This window comes from Callospermophilus lateralis, chromosome 14, assembly GCF_048772815.1.
Source record: "Callospermophilus lateralis isolate mCalLat2 chromosome 14, mCalLat2.hap1, whole genome shotgun sequence".
Lineage (NCBI taxonomy): Eukaryota > Metazoa > Chordata > Mammalia > Rodentia > Sciuridae > Callospermophilus > Callospermophilus lateralis.
In genome coordinates, this window is record NC_135318.1 from 105,525,773 (window position 1) to 105,548,241 (window position 22,469).

Sequence of the window (22,469 nt, forward strand, 5' to 3'; positions counted from 1 at the left end):
AAAATCCGAGGCTGGGAACCATCTATGCAACACATATAAAGAAATACACATCATAGAGGGCTGTGGCCTGCTCTGCTTCGTGGGACTGGGCCTTTCCCTTGTGTCGCCCTCACCTCCCCAGCCAGGAGGCTCCTTCCTGTGGCCAGTCTTACCTTAAAAGCCCTTTCCCCAGGCGCCATACCCAGCCAGGCTCATTGCATCCCCAGCTGATCACTTGATTGGTCCAGTGCAGCACCCAGTCGCCATGATTCCAGAAGCAAGTTCCACCTACTCCCAGATACTGATTTCTTAAAAAAAAAAAAACTCATAGGATCTTTGATTTGAAAGAGACATGTTATTCTGAGGCCAGTTTCCAGTCACATCTGTTGCCAAGGCACCATGAAGACCTGGTTCATGATAGATCGTAGGCTGTGTGCATCATTATCTTAATTAAGTCACTCTGTAGAGTTCAGGGAGAAATGAGAACATGCGTTTTCCATATGGCCTACAGGGCTGGAGTGGGTAGACGGGAGGTGACCAGTGGGCTCGCAGGTTGGAAGGGTTAGCTCCTGCAGCCCCAAATCAGTCCTCCAAACTCAGATGATTTTTTTTATAGGCAAGAGCAGGAACTTCATCACAATTTTTAGGAAAAAATAAAAACTGTCTTCATGACACAAATCAAGCCCTGGTTTGGAGACTGGTTTCCAAAGTGATGGCAGGAGCAAGATGCTGGTCCGGTAGAGAAATCAGATACACCAGGCAAGATCATTCTGAACCATCTGAGCCATTTTTGAGCACAAGATGGCTAGGCCACATTTTCCTGTTAACTGAAAAGCAAAATCTCCAAAAACTGGTGCATGTGCATGCACGCGCACGCACACACGTGTGTGTGTGTGTGTGTGTGTGTGTTTGAGAAAGAGAGAGAATATCAGTACCATTGCTTTTTTCTTTAGAATCATTATTTTTAAAAATAGCCTTTGCTAAGATTTTTTTAAAAAATCAAGCAATATAGAAAGGTACAGAAAAGAAAACTAGCAAACAAATACTATTTCTCCCACCCAGAAACAACCATTACTAACAGTCAGTGGACATTGCAGGGGTGTGTGTGTGTGTGTGTGTGTGTGTGTGTGTAAAATTCTTAGAGTTTCTCCAATGAAGAGTTCCGCCACTTCTTAAAGGAATACAGAATACATGAAAGAAATATCATAAAGAGTTCTGCTTTTAAAAGTCTGTCTTTGAAAACTAGAATGCTCCAAAACAATTTTACTTCTTGGTATTTGAACTCTTGTCTTTGGCCAGAGGACCTGCTTTATAAGAATTGTTGCTGCTCCCATATTCCTGACATCAGTTCCCAGAGGTTATCTCATTGTGCAATTCAGTTCCTTGGGTTTTCCTGAACCCCCACTGTGTGCAGGCCTGGGGCTGATGTGGAATACATTCAGGTATGCATTGTCCCAGGCACTGTCACCACCTCATAGACCTGCCCTGCCCACAGGTGCTGACTTGGGTCTGGGGTGTCTGAGGAGCCCATGATGAAGTGAGGGAGGCTGAGCATGTCAGGTGGTGCCTTGTCCCTTTTGTACCTGGCTGATTCAAGCAGCCTCCAGGCTGAACTCTGAGCACATTTCACTAGGGCTGGGGAGGACTGCCATGGAGAGAGACCGGGGTGTCCCCAAAGACACCAGGCACTTGGTGGTTCTCCCAAATGGCTGATTTCTTTGTGCCTGGGGATGACTGCTCCCCATGCTAAAGAAAGGGAGCCAGGAAAATGAACATGGTCTGGAAATCGTTAGTGGCTGAACCATCTTTGACACCGAAGAAGGGACAGAAGGAAGCAGGACAGAACAGGCATCCTTGTTATGGAGAGGACCTGCTCCAGGCAACCACTTTCCACTCCGTCTTTATGAATTCAACTACCCTAGACTCCTACCACAGTGGAATTCATTACACGGTGTTTGTCCTTACGTCACTCAGTGTAAGATCCTCCGGGTCACTCAGGTGGTAGCATGTGTTGAGTTTTCCTTCCTTCTTAAGGCTGAATAATATGCCGTTGTGTGCATAGACCACGTTTTGTGAATCCAATTGGGATCCAAGACCTTTTGAAGTAAATATATCTCAATTAAAAAAAAAACTTAGGGGTATGGGGATATGGCTCAAGCAGTAGCATGCTCGCCTGGCATGTGTGAGGCACTGGGTTCGATCCTCAGCACCACATAAAAATAAAATAAAGATCTTGTGTCCACCTACAGCTAAAAAATAAATATTTTTTAAAAAAAACTTAGCTGTATTCTTATTTTCCAGTCATTTCCAATTCTTTTTCCTGGTGTTCCTGGTGGTTGACACTGAAGATCCTGGCAGTGCCGATAATTCCAGTTTCATTCATTCTGCCAGACCTCTGTTGGCTTCCCTTTAGACCCAGAGAAACTGACCTCTAATAGGATTTTATTAAGTTAACAGGTCACGAGGTTTAAATTAACAGGTCTCAAGGCTTCACGTTTTTTTAAAAATTTAATTTAATTTTAGTACCAGCATAGTCTAGTTCCAAATATTTTGGCATCTTTTGATGTCTCTTGGCATGGGAATAAATAAATAGCGACATTCCAACCACCGGTCCTGAAGCACATAATGAAACACCTAATAAATGGTGTCTTTAAGGGTTGCATGCTTTGGGTCATTGGCGTAGCATCCCACTAGCCCCTGGAATACACAGAGTGCAGCAGGAGGGAGGCTCAGCCATGCACACCATGATTGGTTGGGCCATTTGTCCCCAGACAGGACCCTCAGGCCATGACATTGAGGGTGGGGCTGCCTGATGAACAGGTGGCAAGTTCACAGCTCCCTAGAGTGTCCAGGGGTCGGAAGGCTCCAAACTGTGCTAATGCAAACCAGACAGTGTGGGGAAGGTTCTTTAAATCACCAAACTGGTGTTATACGATGCTCAGGGTGTTATGGTGTCCCCCTCTACCTTACCACTGTCCCCGCCTCCATTAAGCAGGGAAACTATGGGCCTCTGTTCACGTCACCTTCCAGACCAACAGCAACTCCAGGACAGGTGAATGGGGATCCCATGGTAAGGCTGGGGTCAGGGGCTTGGTTCTGCAGTCAGCCCCCCGCCCAGCTCCTCCCCGGACTCTGGGTGACTTCAGGAGCATCTGAAACCTGCCCTGTCCCACAGCTTCCTCCTCTGCACGGTAGGCACACCATGCCCACGCCTCCTGGCCATGCACCCTGGACCCAGCCTGTGCCTGGTCATGGTGGTCCTGGTCCTCAGCACCCAGCACGGCAGAGTTTAGTAGGGTCGACTGAGGGTGGGAATGTTCCAAATCCTTCCCAGGGTAGGATCCAGTTTGCTCTTGAAAGAGCCCCATCAACAGTCTGGGAGATTCGGCTACCTCGACAGTGAGAGTGTCCTTGTTAAATCAGGGGCAACATGACCAGCTCCACCCAGTGCTGTCACAGTTGTAGTATTTTAAATTTTCTGAAAGAAAATACCATTTCTCCAACCTGGAGAATTTGCTCCTATGTGGCCGGACAGGAACACTCCTGAAGAACCACTCGCAACATTAAGCCTCTCACATTAAACCTTTCCACCTGACAGTTTTACCTTCTGAGAAATAGGCAGGCAAGGAGACCTGCCTCCCTGTTTGAAAGGTAAGGTGACTGAGGAGCAGGAATGAGTCACATGAGGTCATGGCTCTAGTCACGCTGGGCCCCTGGCACATAGAGTGCATCCCTAAATAACCTGCTGAATCCATCTCCCCCAGCTGGAGCACAGACACCAGCCTCCAAGAAAGACAGAGCCATGCAGAGACTTGGGCTATCATTCAACATCAGGTCAAAAAGATATGCCACAGTCTTTTATAAAAAATACATTTTGCTCTAATTGGCACATAATGGTTACATGTATTTGTGGGACAGAGTGTGCCATTTCCATACACACCTATGCTGTGTAATGATCAGACCAGAGTGACCGGGACAGCCTTCACCATCGTGTCTGTCACTGCTTTGTGTGGGAGCACTCCCCTGCTAGGTGTAATTAATTAACATTAACACGTTACCCTGCTGGGCCTCAGAAGTTCTTCCTCCCATCCCACTGCACCCGGAAGGCACGTCTTTTCTCTGAAATTTTTGTTTGGAAATCGGGGTGAGATTGGTGACAACTCTTCCCACACCTGCAATGGCTAATGTGCCTGATGTTGCTTCTGGATCATTTAGACTAGTGACTGCCTGTCTTAGCGAGGACCAACTCTTACCCTTTTTTTTCACCCCCTCATTGTAGTTAAAAGTTCACCAGTGGCGTTAGCTCCTCCACCTTGCTTGTAAGAAAGGTTCAAGGTCAGACGATGAAGACGGGGTCATTGCAACACACTCTCTATCCCAGCAGTGTGTAATGACACACTTTCTGTGCATGGATTCCCTTCTGGCCATGCTCAGGGCTGGTGTGGAAGGACCTGCGTGTTGCATGAATTCATTCTTTGAATCAAGCAAGGAATAGGTTTCACTCTCAACCCCACTGATGCCGGGACTCAGGGGGATGTGAGAGTTCCATTTCTCCCTCAGTCCAGCAGAGGCCCTGGGGACTCAGGGCAGATGGCTCAGGTGTCCTGAAGAAGCCTCCCAGGGGCCCGGGCTCAGTGTGGCCTCCTCAGGACCTGCGTGTTCCTGTGCCTGAAAAGAGAGGGCTCTTTCAAACCGGTAGAACGAGACTCAGAGTTTGACGGGAAGAATCCAGATTTATGAGTTCCTGGCTTCATGCTGGGACTCGAATTTAAGAGAGGAAAGAAAAGTCCCCTCTGAAAGGGACATTTAGTGCTTATTTATAGCTCCCTGCCATCCGGGTCACCTGCCTGATGGGCTGGCGTCTGTGCTGAGCGGGGGTGGGAGGGATGGCCTAACCCAGGATCAGGAGCCGGGAGACACTTCATCTGCTGGTGAACAGGTAAACAAACAGAAATTCTGCCCACGCACGCTCCAAACACTGGGGCATGTGGGAAGCCTGTGGCCGCTGTTAGGTGTCTTCAGTGTGAGGTTCTCAGGGCATGAACCCTCGTGGGAGTCCAAACGGCCACAGCTGTGCCTGAGGGTTCAGCTGCTTGATGTTGAAAGGGGAGAGGAGATAACAGGAATGCGCAGGAGCCAAATGGCTCCGGAAATCTTCAAAGGCCAAGGGTGCAGGAGGCTGAGGAGGAAGGCCCTGCTCAGAGCCTCACTCCCAGCAGCCTCACCGAGGGAAGGCGCCATTGGTGTTCTTCAGGGAGGGAGGGGGCTCAGACCCCTTCTCTTGGTGTGGTCCCCAGGCCTTGTCAAGAATTCCCCACCCACCCTAGGTAGCAAGGATTGGGATGAAACCAAGCCACAGCACTTTGGCCTCCTTTGCAGATCCGACAGTCTTCCCCTCCCAGCCCTAACCTTCACCAGCTTTTCTCAGCGGGGACCCCTCTTCCTGAGGCTGTGTAGGAAAGCAGAAAGCCCCGAGCAGATCTGGGTTTATGACTCAGTTCTGTGACCTCGGGCAAGTCCCCCAACCTCTCCCAGCCTCCTTGGACTCCACAAGTTAAATAAGGAGAAGCAGATGCCTCACTGGTAACATGTGGAGTGCTGAATGAGAAGTCCGGCACTGGGTAGGCCTCCCCCGAATGCTCTCAACAGGCTGCGCGACTCTGCATCTGCCCGCAGCAAACACATCTGCGGCTCCACTCCAAACACAGATGCCTGAAGAAATCCAAGGAAGTTCTCTTAAGCACGCGCCCAGCCTCATCCCGCAAGGCTGCCGCTTCCCCAGCTGGCAGGACAGGAACCCTGGAGAGGACCGGCCTCTCCCTGCAGGCAAGACCACATTCCGCATCCCGCGGCCTGCCTCCCAACCTGCCTGGCTGCTCAGGTTCACGGAGAGACTGAAGGGACGCCATCAGGGCCAAGAGGACAGCCCTGGGGGGAAGTGAGGCCTCTCTTGTCTCTGCATCTCTGAGCCCATTGGTGTGCGATGGCATCCCGTGGAGGACGGTTACCTATGCTAACCAACAGGCTGTTGTCTTGAACACAGTCTAACAATCTTTCTGATGTGACTGTGCGGGTTCCTCTGCTGTCGTTGGCTCAGGGAAAGCACTATCGTTTCTCTTCCCCTTTGGCCTTCCCCTCTGGCCGGGCTCATGGCTGGTGTGGGAAGGCGCTGCAGGCTTGGACCCTCAGAACTCACAGGCTGTCTCCACGGCAACTGCCAGCCGGTGGGGGAGATCCGGCCCTGGGAGCTCTTCAGCGGCTCAGTGGAAGCAGTCTGGAAGCGAGATGCCTTCCTGCTTGCCCTGGAGACTGGAAGGAAGGCCAAACCCTAGGAGGTTCAGAACAGAGTTGCACAAAGAGCCAGGGGCACCCTTTGGGAACCTGCCTAATATTTTACTCACCTCCATCAAAGAGAAGGTCAGGACAGCCCCTAGTCCAGGAAACAACCAGGAAGCATTTTTTAAAATGTAATGTTAGCAAAAAGAAATTGAATAGGCGAATGAATGGAAAACATTCTATTCCCCAGTAAAAGCGGAAAACATGGATGAACCACAGATGTTGTGTTCAGTGAAAGAGGCAGCTGCAGCTCCACTTATGGCAAGATCTAGAGCCGAATGGCAAAGGGGTTCGAGAAGGAAGCCATGAGGATGTTCTGCTCAGGATTACGTAGTGATTGCCCCGTAAACACCATCCACGTCCTCACCGAGAACACTGACTGAAAATGCGTGGATTTAATTAGGAATTAATTACATCTAAAATTTTAGTTTTAGCAATAGTATAAAATTATGTGCCTGGGCACAGTGCACAGATCTGTAATCCCAGCAACTCGGGAAGCTAAGACAGAAGGATCACAAGTTCAAGGCCAGCCTCAGCAACGTAGCAAGGCCTTAAGCAACTTAGTGAGACCCTGTCTCAAAATTAAAAAATAAAAGGTGCTAGGGATATGGCTCTGTGGTTAAGCACCCCTGGGTTCAATCCCTGGTACCAAAGAAGAAGAAAAAAAAATTGTGCCATTAGTCAGGGCAGTGAACCCCTAGCTTCTTAGGAGGCAGACTCAGAGGACATGCCTGCACCGTTCTGTGTGGTCCCCACTGGGGTCCCCACTGGACTGCGCCTGTGCCGCCAGGAGTGGTGCTCTACGTGCCGCAGTGGGTGAGGACAGCGCTGGCTCTGCTCGGAGGCAGCTTCCGGATTGTTCCGCATGTAACTCTACATGGCGACAGTGGCATCCGGTTTTGTGACTCTGTCTGCAGCCCCATCAGAAGCCCAGGTGCAGCCCAGGAAAGGGTTGCCCAGGGGCCAAGGCCACCCTGGGCTTCCTCTGCACGGGGAGCTCCTCCGCTCTCCAGGCTCAGGGTGACTGACTTCAAAGGGGCAGGAAGGAGGGGGAGTGCAGGGTGGGTGGGAGGCCCTGGAGCTGGAAAGCCGAGCACCTCTGCTGCCCTTTAGGTGCCCTCACCCCCCCTCCCCTCAGTCTGCAGCGCTGTCCCAGGGGGCCTGCGCCACCCATGTGGGAGCCGTCTAAATTACCCACAACAACTACCCTCAGAGGCGCAGGGAGCCCACTCAGGGCCCCGCAGGCAAATAATAAGAGCAATACTTCTTAGAGCTTCCTTGCTTCATGACTTGCTGCAGCTTTGTAGTTAATTGAGAATCTATTGCTCCCGGTGCTAATAAATGGTTTCTCTTCCTTGACTTCCATTACCTAGAGGATGGCCTCACCGTCAGATCCACGTCTTCTATTTGGCTGATGTGATGTGGGATTCTGGTGTGTGTCTCACAGGAACCGAGGGCGACGTCCTTGTTCTGGTTCTGCCGTTGGGCAGAGTTGATGGGAATGAGACTGTCGGTGCAGCGGGCCGCATCTCCACCCCACCCTGCAGGTTCCAGGCCAGAACCTCCTGGTCCCTAGTGGACTCCTCGTGAAGAGGAATGGCTTGGTGGGGGTGACAGGGTAGACTGCGCGTATGGCTTTCCAAGCATCTCCGAGCTGATGAGGGCAGGAGCCAAGGGAGGACTTGGCACAGCAGCACCCCGTCTGAGAAGAAGAAAGAGCGCTTCATTTTGTTGGAACACAGCTTGGGGAATAGTTCGCCTGAATCTGTCTGTAGCCAGGAGGACAGAGCAGTGACCCTCCAGAGGACTCACTGCGACCTCCCGTGACACAAACAAGACCTGACAGCCTTAGCCCACGCTGGTCCCCTTCCTTCTCCTTTTCCACTGTGACTCCTGGCTAACTCCTAGCCACTCTCTCTTCTCAGAATCTGGAACAGTCTTCCCGACCTCCAGAGTGGGTCAGGTCCCCGCCCACAGCCCCCCTGGGCCCATCAGTCACTTTCCTTCTCAGTGCTTATCGCACTGTGCTGAGTCTGTCTCCCCCACGGTATTCAAGGAATTGAAAGGACCCCTGCCCTGTGCAGGGAGTGAACGGATGTGCTTATTGTTCATCCTGGTCTAGAGTAGGGGGTCAATAAATACTGCATGCACGGATGGACGGATGAACAGGTGGATGGGTGGATGGATGGACGGATGAACAGATGGATGGACAGCCAACCAGGCAGACAGTAACGCAGGGATGGATAGAAAGATGGGTAGATGGACAGATGAACGAACCAATGGAGGAAGGCTGGGCAGGATGCATATTAAAAGTTCTGGGAAATGGCTATTATGTCTCAACAAAATTTCTTGTTAATGTATTTATATGAGAGTCCTAGAAAAACTTTTATTTTATAATTTAGAGCAATTCATTTTAGTTGTAATCGCTTCCTCGATCGCATCCTGGAAATACCTCCCTTCAGTTTTGATAAGGTGACAAAATCAGGGTCTTTTTTTTCTTTTTTTCTCCAAAACTTCCCCAGGCTCATCACTTTTACAAGAATCCTTTCCGCTCTGAGGCACTCAATGAAACAGACATGAAACTGTGAACACACACCTTTACAGCAAGGGATTTAGATAATCGCCCTCCCTCTGAACTTCTGGATGGATACTGGCTAGCCACCTTACTTTCCTGGGCAAGTCTTCAAGAGAGTAGGAGCATCCAGATGTCATCCTCTGCTAGATGCTAGAAAGAGTATTAAAAGTATCCCCCTTTTTTATTTTCACACACACATGCTTTTATTTACTTTGAATCAAAGGGTCACAAAAATTATTTCTAAGGTCAACATCAAGCAAATAGAAAGGTGCTTTAGAAATCCAGTTACCTTGGAGTTTATTTAAACTAAGAGGAAAAGGTCACAATGTTTTCATGCAACACATATTTGGCTTTTTAAATGACAATTGTGGCAAAAAGCAGAAAGACTTAAGGAAAACTGAGCTTGTGATCCTTACAAAACACCAACATTTTGGATTGAACATAATGAAATATTTCACCTTTTGAAATCCTGTGACAGCCCTTCTTTAGCTCCCTGCCCATCACCCCACCCTCCCTGCAACTGCGGGGAACTCACTAAGCGGCTATCCTGTTAACCCTTGCATGGGTTAACAGGATAACAACAGGTACCAAACCGACACCTCGGGATGAAGGCTCCTGACTACCGCTCACCCCGTCTGTGGCACCACAGGCTGGAACAAGCAGCAAAAACTGGAGTCCTAGTGTGTGCAGCCTGGTGACCCTAAGCAAAATGTCCCCAACAGAGAAGGAAAGCAGTTGAATCTTAAAAAAATAAACACACACACCAAGAGGCACAGGCCACATAATGACAATATAGTAAAAAGTGAGCTATGTGTACAGAGTGGTCTCATAGGGTTAGAATGGGCTGAACAGTTTCCATCCTGCAGTGATGTGGCCACTGATCCTTGCAGTGCAACACGGGACTCGGGTCTGTGGTGGTGCTGGTGTCAACACACCTACAGGGCTGACAGTCGCATGAAAGTAGAGCACCTACAATTACGTACAGCACATCGTCCTCTATAACGATGATCAACAACTGGTTTAGTGTTGACTGTACTGCTCTTTTAATTGTTGTTTTAGAGTGTACTTGGGCTAGTTATTTCTTTAAAATCAACTGTAAAACAGCATGTCAGGTGATGCCAGCTGCAGGCTCGTACATCTCTCATTGACTGTGTCTCTCATTGCATCCTCGCCTCCCTCTGCTTGATTTGAGCTCTAGATGCTTTGCCCACTGTGGCCTAGGAGCAGCGTGCTGTACTGATGTAACCCAGGTCTGTGCTAGCTGTGCCGAGGTCTCTGCAGATGTGCTCCATGACATTTGCGTTCCTTAGAACACATCCCATTGTTATGTGACGTGGGACTCCACATCCACACGTATGTCATGGGTTTCCAGTTAAACTATCCCACTGAAGGAACATGGCCCGCGCCCTTGAGATTCAACTGGGCCAGTTGACCCTCCCAGCCCTGGGATCCTCACCAAGGACTTTGCGATGGAGGTTTCCTGTTGGACAGTGATGTCTGGTTCTTTAAAAGCCTTGTGTGATGCTAAAGCGCTCAGACACCCCCCACCCGCAACATGTGCTTTGTGGCTGGCAGTTCTACATCAGCTTCCTTCTGTGTCCCCCTGGATCCTGCTCCAGCCTTTGGGGGCTTTGAGGACATAACAGTGCTCTGACCTCACTGCCCTGAGGCCCTTTTCAGATAGGACCACGAAGTGGCCTCACCTGCCAATAGGACTGGATAGACCGTGCGGGGGGCCCAGTGCAAAACGGAAATGCAGGACCCTTGTTCAAAACAATCACAAAGTTGCTTAGGGGCTCGATAGGTTGCCAAGGCCGGCTTTGAACTCGTGGTCCTCCTGCCTCAGCTTCCCGAGCCGCTGGGATTACAGGTGTGCACCACCACTTAGCGAGACCTGTCTCTAATCAAAGGTGAAAAAGGACTGGGGATGTGGCTCAGTGGTTAAGCACCCCTGGGTTCAATACCCAGTACAAAAAAAAAAAAAAAAATCACGAAGAACGGAGGCCAGTGCCACAGAACGTCACGAGCCCGGTGCCCGGGCTGGAAAAGTCAGTACCACACAGTTGGCAAAAACAGAATAAAGAGAGGATGAGTCAATCTCTGCACAATCTAGCATTAGCGCTCTGACTGGGCCATAAATCACATCAAATGGGAGTGTGTTCAGCTGCTCGGATAATGACCTTGTGGCTCCTGGTGGGAGATGAGGGAAGAGGGGGCCTCCTGGGGAGGGATCCTGGCATGTGGGGAGGAGGCCGCCAGCAGCTGCCCCTGGGCTCCTCCTGCAGGAGGAGAGCCTGGGAGGCCGAGGGAGGGGAGGCCCACGAGGGGAGGGCGACAGGGAGAAGAGCCAGCCCTATGGCAGCCTCCCCCACACAGGCAGCTGCCAGGGCTGGGCTGGCCATGGACCTCCCCTTCTCCTGCCCCGAATGTGGGCCGCCCCAGGGCAGCACAGGGCTCCCAGGGATGGCATGGCCTCTGCTCCCAGTGGCTGCAGCCTGTCAAGGACGAGGGGCCCCGTCTGCGGGCACCACCTTGACGCCCACATGGGCAGGAGAGAGAGGCCACAGACAGGGACCTCCAGCCTCCACACTTGGAAAGGTGACTCCGTAGGGTTTGCATCTGCTGAGGCTTCCCACAGCCAAATTTCTCAGCCCTTCCCACAGACGGGGACAGGCTATGGCCAAGATGTGGCCTCTCCAGGGAGAACACACTATAGGGGAGAAGTGACTCTCTTCGTTTAAGAGGGATCCGAATGGATGGAGGAACATGAAGCCCCCCAGGCTGAGCTGTCCCCTAGCCGGACGGTAAAGACTGACGGGGGGGACAACCACCTTCTCCCTGGGGTGGGCACCCTCTGTGCTCCAGAGACAGTGCGAGGACAAACGCAGACTGAGGCAGAGCCACCCTCCAAGGACAGAGGTCACTCCGAGAGGCAAGCTGCCCAGAAAGGACACCGGATCCGAGGGAGGGACTTAGGAGAGTGGCCTGAACTATATAATTCCGGGTTCAACGTCTGTATCCCCAGGTAGCTAAGATCCAGATGGGCAGAAACCTTGTCTGTCATGTCCCCAGGGTCTATACAGCAACCGCTGCGCAGGTGTGTGTTGAATGAATGTGTGAACTAACAAGGGGATCAAGGGACTTGCCGTGTATAGCACAAGCATGGGGGATGGCATCCACCAGCAGCATTCGGTCCTTGGAAGAGGACCAGATTTGAAGGAGGGAGACACCCAGCCAAGTCTTTCTTCCTGGGTTCCCAGGGGGAATTAAACATTAATTAAACATTAAAAACCCTCCTCCAGCCCCAACAAGACGTTCCTAGGGAGGCCGTCTAGACAGTTCTTCTCGAACTTTCATGTACACACAGACACCTGCAGATGGGGTAGAAATGCAATTCCCAGGCAGCGGGCCTGGGGGAGGCCTGGGGCTCTGCACTGCTAGCAGGCTCCCGGGAGATGCCGATGATGCCTGACCAAGGTCTCACCTGAGCAGCAAGGCCCAGTGGACACTACTTTGAGTGGCTTGGGGTCTCCTGATTTGACCTGCATTTAAGCCTGATCTGAACATCCAGGCTGACTCCACACCCAAGGAGAACAAAAGGTCAAGGCTACTCCTGGCCTTTTACAAAAGGGAAAGCCAGCTGGGCTGGCCATTCTCCCCTCCCTTCTGTACCAGTCCCTCACTCTCCACCAGCTTTTACAGGCCAGCTGTCCCAGGAAGGGGCTGTGAACTTGAAACGACTTGAAGGTCATGGGCAGCCTCCCATTTCCTAGCAGTATGTGCCCTCCACCTAGAATGTTGGGGACCTGGAGTATATCTGTCATCACAGAAGACGGCATGCACAGGAGGAAGGGAGAGGACATGGTCCTGGGCCTCAGGAGCCAGTGACCACGGGGTGTGCTCTTGCACAGCTCGTGAGATGGAGCCTTCAGCATCTGTGCACGTGGGGACCCGGTCCATGCCTCCGAGCACCTCAGGAAAGCCATGACATCCCTGTAAGTGGGGGATGCTTTCTGGTCAGAGGTCTCAGGGGCAACTATGCAGGGTGTTGGGGTCATGAATCGGCTGGCTAAGTGCACCAGGTATATTGATGGGGGAGCCAGAGCAGCCTTGCTCCAGGCTTGCCTGAACTCTCCAAGGAACACAAATGCCAGGGCGGGGAAACTCGGGTTCTCATCCCACGACCACGGGAGCCACAGTGACTGCTGAAAGCGTGGAAGCTGAAACGCAGGCTTCCTGCTGAGTCTCCAGGATGGCAGAGCAGCTCATCTCAGAGAAGCAAGGCTGCCTCTGCCTGTTGGTCAATTGCCTTGGTGTTGCTGTGCCACTTCCTGGAATGTGGAATCTTTTTATTCTGAAATAGCTTCAGGTGTGCAGGCCAAGTTGCAAGCCTGGCTTCGCACCTGTTACCGTTTTGCCCAATGTGCTGTCTTTAGGCCCCTGGAACTCGCTCCTCCCCGCAGGCCCTAGAGGGGTGTGCTTTGTTTGACCTTGGCTTTCTCTGCTGGGTCCTGCACAGGGCTCTTTCAAGCAGAGCGGGTGATGGAGGTCAGGTTAGAGCAGTGCCGTCCAGCCTGGGGCAGTTAAGCATGAGAGGGATGCTCCTGAGGAGCGGGCACCTCTCTTTCATTCTCCACGCATCCTGGGGTCTTGGGTTACTGAACAAACAGGACAGTCAGTACAAGACAGGAGCCTACCACATCTCACCCATCAGAGCCCCTAGGTGCCCTCCACCTGGTAACAGCCATGCCTTCCTACTCAGATCTTCCTCCTGATTTCATTCATCAGCAGTTGCCCAAGGCCACTTCCTCTGGGAAGTCCTCCAGACCCCTTACATGCCCCAAACCGGCCTTGCCAGGGTCCTTGCCACCTCCCACACACTGTGTCCTGCTCAGTAGCTGCCACACACTCGCCCCAACAGCCACGATGGATAGCTGTGGCCAGGCTCAGTGGCTCTGCACCGGACATCAGCAGTCCTCAGTCCTGACAACTCTGCTGTCCAGACCTGCCCCATCCAGGCCCTTCTCCCCCAGCCTGCCCCCACCTTGGGTGTGGCCACCATCGGCTCCTAAAGCTATTCCTCCCTCCATTCATCCCTTCCTCTGACCGGTGTTTTGCAGATTATAAATCATCTCAGTAGCAGGTAATAAAGTCAAGTTCACAAAGAAGAGAAGAGGATAGGGGAATAAGGATGGGTAATGCAGAATATAAATGATCAACATATGGTACATGTCTACATAAATATGCCACCATGAAACCCATTATTCTTATAATTAATATATACTAATAAAAGTAATAGGATAAGCCAGGTGTGGTGGTTGTATACCCATAACCCCAGCAATTCAGAAGGCCGAGGCAGGAGGATGGCAAGTGCAAAGCTAGCCTCGGCAACTTAGCATGGTCATAAAAAATATGAACTCTTTAAGGAACACAAACGTGTGTTAAGTACCCCTAGGTTGAATTTCCGGTACCAAAATAAATAAATAATAGGATAGACTGTAACAGAGCCCATTGCGCTCAGTAAGTACAAGTGTTTCAAGCAACTTTGTCTCGGGCGTGTGATAGCTGCATGTGTACATGCATGTGCATGTGCGTTGGGTTTCATTCTGACATACTTCCTCCGTGGATCTTGATCACCAAAGCTTGACAGTGTCCTTCTCTCTCCCCACAGTGGAGAGCAGGCCTGCCACTCTTACTCCACTTACACACGGCCTTTACATGAGCCCTGCCTCGTCTGACCTCACACTCAGCGCTCAGCCCAGGGATCCTAAGGGACCCAGGCTCCCTCATGTTGGGCCCTTGGGTGCACTGCCCCTTCCTGAGATAACTTCGTGCACTCTCTCAGCTAGGTTTTACCTGCCCTTCAGGACTTAGGTGTCTGGTCTCGACCTGTCCTGCTCTCCCCAAGAATGGATTCGGTGCCCAGGGTGGCAGAGCCCTGGGTCCCTATCCATGACCTCCAGGGAAGCCTCCGTCAGCAGCTGAAGGGGCACAGAGAGACATTTACACCACAGGAGTGAGCAAACAGCACCACAGCGCCCATCCCGTGGGTCCCAGAGATCTTGGACCTCCAGCCCCAAAACTGTGGGTGACCATGCGGCCCGCACCCTACCAATCTCCTAATCCCCTGGAAGGCAGAAGTGGCCCCACCCATGGCCAGAACGTGGCCAGGGTGGAGGCACTTCACAAATGTTTTGAATGGATGAGACAACACCTAGAGTTAGGAGACGTCAACTCCAGCCCTCCAGGTTGACAAACCCAAGGGCTGTGGCCCTGTGAGCCACCTGGGATCCTCCTGCCTGTGGCAAGCGTGGGTTTCAGAGAATGTTGACCAGTGAACCTGATGCCCAGCCCCTTATTTGGGGCCTAAGTTTTGCACTTTTGTCCTGTTGGATCCTGAGTGACGGCAGCTGATGAGCAAAGCTTTGTGCGTGAAGGGGCGGGGGGCAGTTCCTGGGTTGGCTTTTCTGCCTCAGTTCCACAGGAAGGAGAAGACAGGAAGGAAGTTCCCTGATGAACTTGAAGACGTTGTCACAGATGTGGCTGTGCCCGGACCACCTCCCTGGCCCACGTTTCAGGAGGTCAGACTGTCTGGTGTTGGCCAGGGACCTCCCAGAAGGGGGAGAGTCCTGGGGGAGCTGGGGCAGCACTCGACAGTCTGGGCTGAGGGCAGAGACATCAGAGAGGCGCACCCCGCCCACAGGACCCCAGGGGAACAAGACAGACCACAGTTCCAGCAGCAAAAACTCTCCAGATGGGGCCTGTAGTCCCAGTTTCTTGTTCCCGCTGACCCTGACGTAGAGTTGCCAACCTAGTCGGGGAGATGGGGAGTGACGAGAAACAAGGACGGTCACATGTTAAGCATGTTCTCTGGCCTCAGTTTCCTGATCTGTAAGAGTGGGGAGAATGATGGAGCCCCCCTCCCCTGGGGTGAGGGCTAAGCCAGAGCAGGGGCTGGGTCGGTCCCACACGGCAGTGTCATGGTTGGGTTGTCACCCTCAGTGGACGTCATGGGGAGGGAACAATCAGAAGCAAGAGGGTCTAGAGGGGTGGGGGGAGGAGAAGCAGCCAGGCAGGGCAGCCAGCCTTTCCCATCCAGGGGGGAGTAGATACGTGGGCTCCCTGCTCTGCCTGGTCCTGGGGTCTCCATCTTTTCATGAAGCTGTTGTCCTGCACCAAAAGCAAAGGTGCAGCCAGACTCTGACAGAGAGCCGTGGGCCGCAGTTGACCAGTGGAAGGAGCCTGCAGGATCCTGACCCCGATCGTTCATGAGCTGCTCAGCTCCACCAGTTCAGGGTCAGCCTTGTCTGCACACGGGTAGGAAGGGACACTTTGGTGCTCCCCGCATTCCTCTTCACTGTCACAATCATGGGGCTGTCTGGCCAGAGGGGCCTCCCTTAGCTCAGCTCCGTTCAGAGACTTTGCAGCAAGTCAGGGATTCCCCAAGGTCACAAAAATGCAAATGCTGCTGACTTTATTTCTATCTATCTATCATCTATATCTATGATCTATCTATCTATCTATCTATCTATCATCTATATCTATGATCTATCTATCATCTATCTATCTATATCTATGATCTATCTATGATCTATCTATCATCTATATCTATGATCTATCTATCTATCTATATCTATGATCTATCTATCTATGTATCTATCATCTATATCTATGATCTATCTATCTATATCTATGATCTATCTATCTATCTATCTATCATCTATATCTATCTATCTATCTATCATCTATATCTATGATCTATCTATCATCTATATCTAAGATCTATCTATCTATCTATATCTATGATCTATCTATCTATCTATCTATCATCTATATCTATGATCTATCTATCTATCTATATCTATGATCTATCTATCTATCTATATCTATGATCTATCTATCTATCTATATCTATGATCTATCTATCATCTATCTATCTATATCTATGATCTATCTATCTATCTATCTATCATCTATATCTATGATCTATCTATCTATCTATATCTATGATCTATCTATCATCTATCTATCTATATCTATGATCTATCTATCTATCTATCTATCATCTATATCTATGATCTATCTATCATCTATCTACCATCTATATCTATGATCTATCTATCTATATCTATGATCTATCTATCTATCTATCATCTATATCTATGATCTATCTATCTATATCTATGATCTATCTATCTATCTATCATCTATATCTATGATCTATCTATCTATCTATCTATCTATATCTATGACCTATCTATCTATCTATCTATCATCTATATCTATCTATCTATCTATCATCTATATCTATGATCTATCTATCTATCTATCTATATCTATGATCTATCTATCATCTATCTATATCTATGATCTATCTATCTATCTATCATCTATATCTATGATCTATCTATCATCTATCATCTATATCTATGATCTATCTATCTATATCTATGATCTATCTATCTATCTATCTATCATCTATATCTATGATCTATCTATCTATATTTATGATCTATCTATCATCTATCTATATCTATGATCTATCTATCTATCTATCATCTATATCTATGATCTATCTATCATCTATCTATCATCTATATCTATGATCTATCTATCTATATCTATGATCTATCTATCTATCTATCATCTATATCTATGATCTATCTATCTATCTATCTATATCTATGATCTATCTATCTATCTATCTATCTATCATCTATATCTATGATCTATCTATCTATATCTATGATCTATCTATCTATCTATCATCTATATCTATGATCTATCTATCTATCTATCATCTATATCTATGATCTATCTATCTATCTATCATCTATATCTATGATCTATCTATCTATCTATATCTATGATCTATCTATCTATCTATCTATCATCTATATCTATCTATCTATCTATCATCTATATCTATGATCTATCTATCTATCTATCTATTTATTTATTTATTTATTGAGGCAGGGTCTGGCTGTGTGGCCCCCGCTGGCTTCATGCATAGCCACTTCCCGCTCCTCCACTCACTTTTTGTTTGGCTATCTGTTTATTTGTTTTATTTTTGGCTCTTGGATCTACAGGATATCTTCAATGAGCCTTTCCGTAAATGCTCCTCGTTAACATTACGGTGCACAGACCTAGGCCTTCTCAGGGAAACCCTCCAAGGCCCCTCAGCTATGATTCGAAGTCAATGAAATTAAAACGTCTCATATGGCTCTTGAAAGCCTCCAGAGCAGCAGAGAGCCCCTGGCCCTGTCCCCAGACCAGGGACACCCACTTCTGCTCACCCCACCATCCTGAGGCAAGGCCAGGGCTGTGGGTCCCAGGGCGCAGACTCCCTTCCGGCCTTTGCCATCCCTGCTCCTCCCGGAAGAGCAGGGCTGCAGCAGCCTGGGGCCTCCCCTGCTGCCTGCCCCCCCCTGCTCCTTGCTAGAAGGAAAACACCCAGCAAGTTCACGACTGGGTGGCTGCCCGGGTGCTTTCATCTTGGCTTAGTCCAGTCTTTCAAATGTGAACTGAGCACAAGGTGCCCGGCAGAGTGCTGGATCATGGGAAAGGCAGTCCTTAAATTCGTCAAGAAAGTCCAGAAACATAACCTTCCCCAAGACCATGATGGTGCTGAGTGAAGGGATCATCCTCTCCCGGCCACTCTTACGGCACCAGGAGGCACACTGCAGAGTGACATGTGTCTATCAGCTTTTTCTCATCACGAAGTTGACGCAGACTCTGCTAAACCATTCACTCTGAACCTCAGTCTTCCCTCCCCTCCACACTATCGCACCTCCTGCCAGAGAGTCTTTGTTGGAAGGTCTGTGGGTGCCACCAGACCCATCTGAATGCTTATGGAAACCTTTACAAGTACAGTCACAGAAGCATCTTCTGTGTGATGGTCACTCAACAAGGGAACGGGCTCTAGGAAAATAGGGAACAGTGGATCTTTTTGTTGGTTCTTTGTCTATTGCAATGATAAGCAAGCCCCATCTGGACTTTAGCCACCCCGCTTTTCCAGGAGTGGAGGGTTTGGTGGCACAGGACACTCGACTAGCATCTTCCTGGGGTGCTCTGGAGGGCAGCTGAAGCTGGAGGGTGGGGCTGCTCCAGTGCATCCAGTGACCCCTCACCAACCTCTCTGTATATATGTAGGCCTTACGTGCTTCTCCTAAACATGCATTCTCCAAAAATCTCACGGAGCGAGGCTTCAAGTCTGGGGGGACCACCCCCTGCCCCACCCTGCTAACTGGTCTTCTGTGGCTCTCTGCTGTTCCCCGACTCTTCACACAGCTCTCCCTCATTCTCCAGCTTGATCTCTTTATTTATAATACATAAGTGTTTGACTGCTTCTCTTCTTAATGCCTTTGGGTTGTTATAGAGACAAAGTTCAAGGCTAGGAAGGAAGAGGAGAGAGAGAGAGGAAGGAAGGAAGGGAGGGAGGGAGGAAGGAAGGAAGGAAGGAGGAGAGGAGGAGAGAACAACGGTTTCCCATTTGCCGTCATCCCCAGCTCCCTGCACAGGATCTTCCTGTGTGGGATGGTGATCATTGATTTCCATGACCGTGATGAGGACAGGAGGGGGAAGGTCTTGGCAGGGGTATTCCCAAGGCCCCGATTGACTCCTGGTCTGTGTCAGTACCGGATTCTAGAAGATTCCTCAGCATCTACAGTAGGGCATGCTGTTATGTCACTAACTCACCCCCAGTGTCAACTCAGTGACCAAAGTGGCAGCTGGGGAATTTAGGCACACACATGAGAAAATCATCTCTCTTGACACAGCCGGGCTAATTAATACCCAAACTCCCAGGTAAAATTGCTTTAAGTTAGAGACCCAAGTCCCCCCTTCATAAAATGAGCAATTGAACACTACCTCCTCCTACAAAGCCACACATTACTGCGACAGTTCACCTGGAAAGCGCGTGAACCCCAGCTGTGACCATCCTCCTTCCTTTAAGTAGCTGTGTGACCGTGGGCAAGTCACTCAACCTCTCTGGCCTTCAGTTGTCTCAACCTTACAGTGAGGTGGTTGGACTTCTACTACGATTCTCTGACTCAACCACTTTGATCAATGACCCATGCTTCACAGAGAAAAGAAAGACCCTCCAGTGGGGCTGGGAGAGCAGAGGCAGGGGACAGACTAGACGCTGGTCCCCAGCAGCACCTCCAGGGGTCCTCCTGCTGCCCTGGAGCCTGGGGATCAAGAGCACCCTGGAGCACTCTGTGCTTTAAGCTGGGGTAAGGCCATCTTGCTTCAGGCTCTCTGAGCACATCAAACACGGTCACCGCCCAGGTGTGACAGCAGGCCCTCAGCCTGCTCCAGCCCTGTCTCAAGTGCTCTCTGGGGGATGGTTGGATGCAGCTGAGGGCCACAGAGTCAGCCCAAGGGGCATGGGGCTGGGACACAGCTTAAAGTCTGCCTTTTCTTTAGGGCGGTCCACGCTGTCTGCTGGAAGGCACCTTCGGTGTATCCAGTGAGGCACAACGAAGGCAGCTGGAGAGAGGCTGGGGGCCGCTGCGGCACCCCGAGGTGCTGACGGAGCGTGTCTTTCAGGTGAACTCCCGGGAGAGCATGGCCCACGAGGAGGACTCCAGGTGGACGCCCTGGCTCCCTGTCCTGGTGGTAAGTGGCTCTGAGCATCTGCTCCCACTGCATCCTCAGGATGCAGGAGGTTCCCCCACCCCCGGCCAGTTTCCCTGCAGCCTCCGGGGTCTCCGTTTCCACAGCTGTAAAGTGGGAATAATGGCCACAGCCCCTCTTTCCCGGGGTCTGTCTGAGGCTGAACGAGGATCAGGCCTGCCAAGCGCCAAACACCTCTGCGCTCACTGGTGCGGTTGGCGGCTCCCTTTGGAGGGCTCACGGGCAGAGACGACGTCCAGGGCTGGCGGGTGTTGTGCTCTCCGCAGCCTGTGCCTGTGTGATGGGTCACACCTGTGGACCCCGCAGCTGAGAAAGATCCAGAAGGTCCTCCCTTCCAGCACTCCTCCTGGGGATGAGGGTGGGCCAACGAGTGGCTGAAACGTCACTGGGTGGAGGAGCCCCACTGTCCAGGCTCAGGACGGGCCGTGGAGAGAATCCAGGATTCGTGGGAGATGAGATCTAGAGCGGCCTCAGTGGGGGCGGGGCTCAGACAGCAGGGCGAGGGGGACATGGCTCTGGTGGGCATCTGCTGGCCGGAGGCAGGGGTGGCCAGCCCAGCTGCTGACAGCCTGCGGACCGAGCTCCAGGGAACCGCTCACTGGCTTGGCCCTCCCTGGACTGAGCACCCAGCACCACCAGGGCACTCCCTTCCCAAACCAGCCCCAAGCCCTCTGAATGCCGACCCTGATGAGGAATGCACCTCAAGGAGGCGTGGAGCCTAAAACGACCCCCCTTCTGTGGCAGGTGTCCCTGATGTGCTCAGCCAGAGCAGAGTACTCCAACTGTGGCGAGAATGAGTACTACAACCAGACCACGGGGCTGTGCCACCAGTGTCCCCCCTGTGGGCCAGGGGAGGAGCCCTACATGGTAAGGACAAGCCTGGGGCTTGCTGCCATGGTCCCCATGTCCTGAGCTGGCATTGTGGTGTGAGAGGTGTGCCGGGTAAATCAGGACTGTCACCTGTGGCCGCTGGACGTTGAGACCGAGTGGCGTGAGCTGTCATGAGCCCAAGATGTGCTTTCCTGCTGGGCACACGTCAGCAGGTTTCTCAGGAGTTCTTGGTTTTTCTAGAGGATGGCTTTCCGATTGTGCCCTGATTAAAGAGGGGCCAGAAGCGTGACTGAAATGCGACGCGCCTCCCTCCGCTGGGAAGCTGAGCGTGATTCTCTGTGAAGCGCTAAGAATCATCTAGGCTTTCAGTTCCGGGTTCTTGTAGTGTGCTGAGAAAAGCTGGGCTCCCAGGCTGCTCTGCTCCTGGGCCGTTCCGGGAGCCAGGGGGATCTGTTTCAGGGACCTCAGAAGAGGTCAGCATCTGAGACCCAAGCCCAGCGGGGAGGGGAGTGGGCTCAGAGCTGGAGCCAGGAGACGGGGTTTTGCAATTAGGATGAGACAGGGGGCTGGGACAGCAAGAGTGTCACTGCCAGCTGCTCTGCTGACCCATGTCCTCTGTCCGCTTCCTTGGCCAGTCCTGTGGCTACGGCACCAAAGATGAGGACTACGGCTGCGTGCCCTGCCCAGCAGAGAAGTTTTCCAAAGGAGGCTACCAGATCTGCAGACGCCACAAAGACTGCGAGGGCTTCTTCCGGGCCACCGTGCTGACACCGGGGGACATGGAAAATGACGCCGAGTGTGGGCCATGTCTCCCTGGGTAAGTGGGGACCCTGCAGGGCTGACCCCTGAACAGTGATGGGCATAGGGCCAGAGACCCTTTGACCAGGGTCCAGGGGCACCACAGACCTTAGAGCAGTATCGTGCCTGCCCTCCATCCCATTCCACAATGGCAGCATCCAGGATGGTGAGTCCTGTCACCAGGTGCCCTGTCCACACCTCTTACGTGGACACTAATCATCGTGCATCTTCTGACTGCCCAAATGAAACAAATTTGCTGAACCGTTACAACGAGACAACACATGTAAAACCTTCTGAAAGAAAAAAAAATATT

At 51.1% G+C, this 22,469-nt stretch overlaps 1 protein-coding gene across 1 annotated transcript in view; it reads left to right on the forward strand.

Moving 5' to 3' along the window:
* Positions 1-20,458: 20,458 nt before the first annotated feature.
* The window catches only part of Edar (ectodysplasin A receptor), a 28,265-nt gene continuing 26,254 nt past the window's right edge, over positions 20,459-22,469 (forward strand). The window contains exons 1-3 of the mRNA XM_076833625.2: positions 20,459-20,509; positions 21,272-21,394; positions 21,994-22,175. Coding sequence (XP_076689740.2) covers positions 20,459-20,509; positions 21,272-21,394; positions 21,994-22,175 — 356 coding nt within the window. The remainder of the gene's footprint in view (positions 20,510-21,271; positions 21,395-21,993; positions 22,176-22,469) is intronic.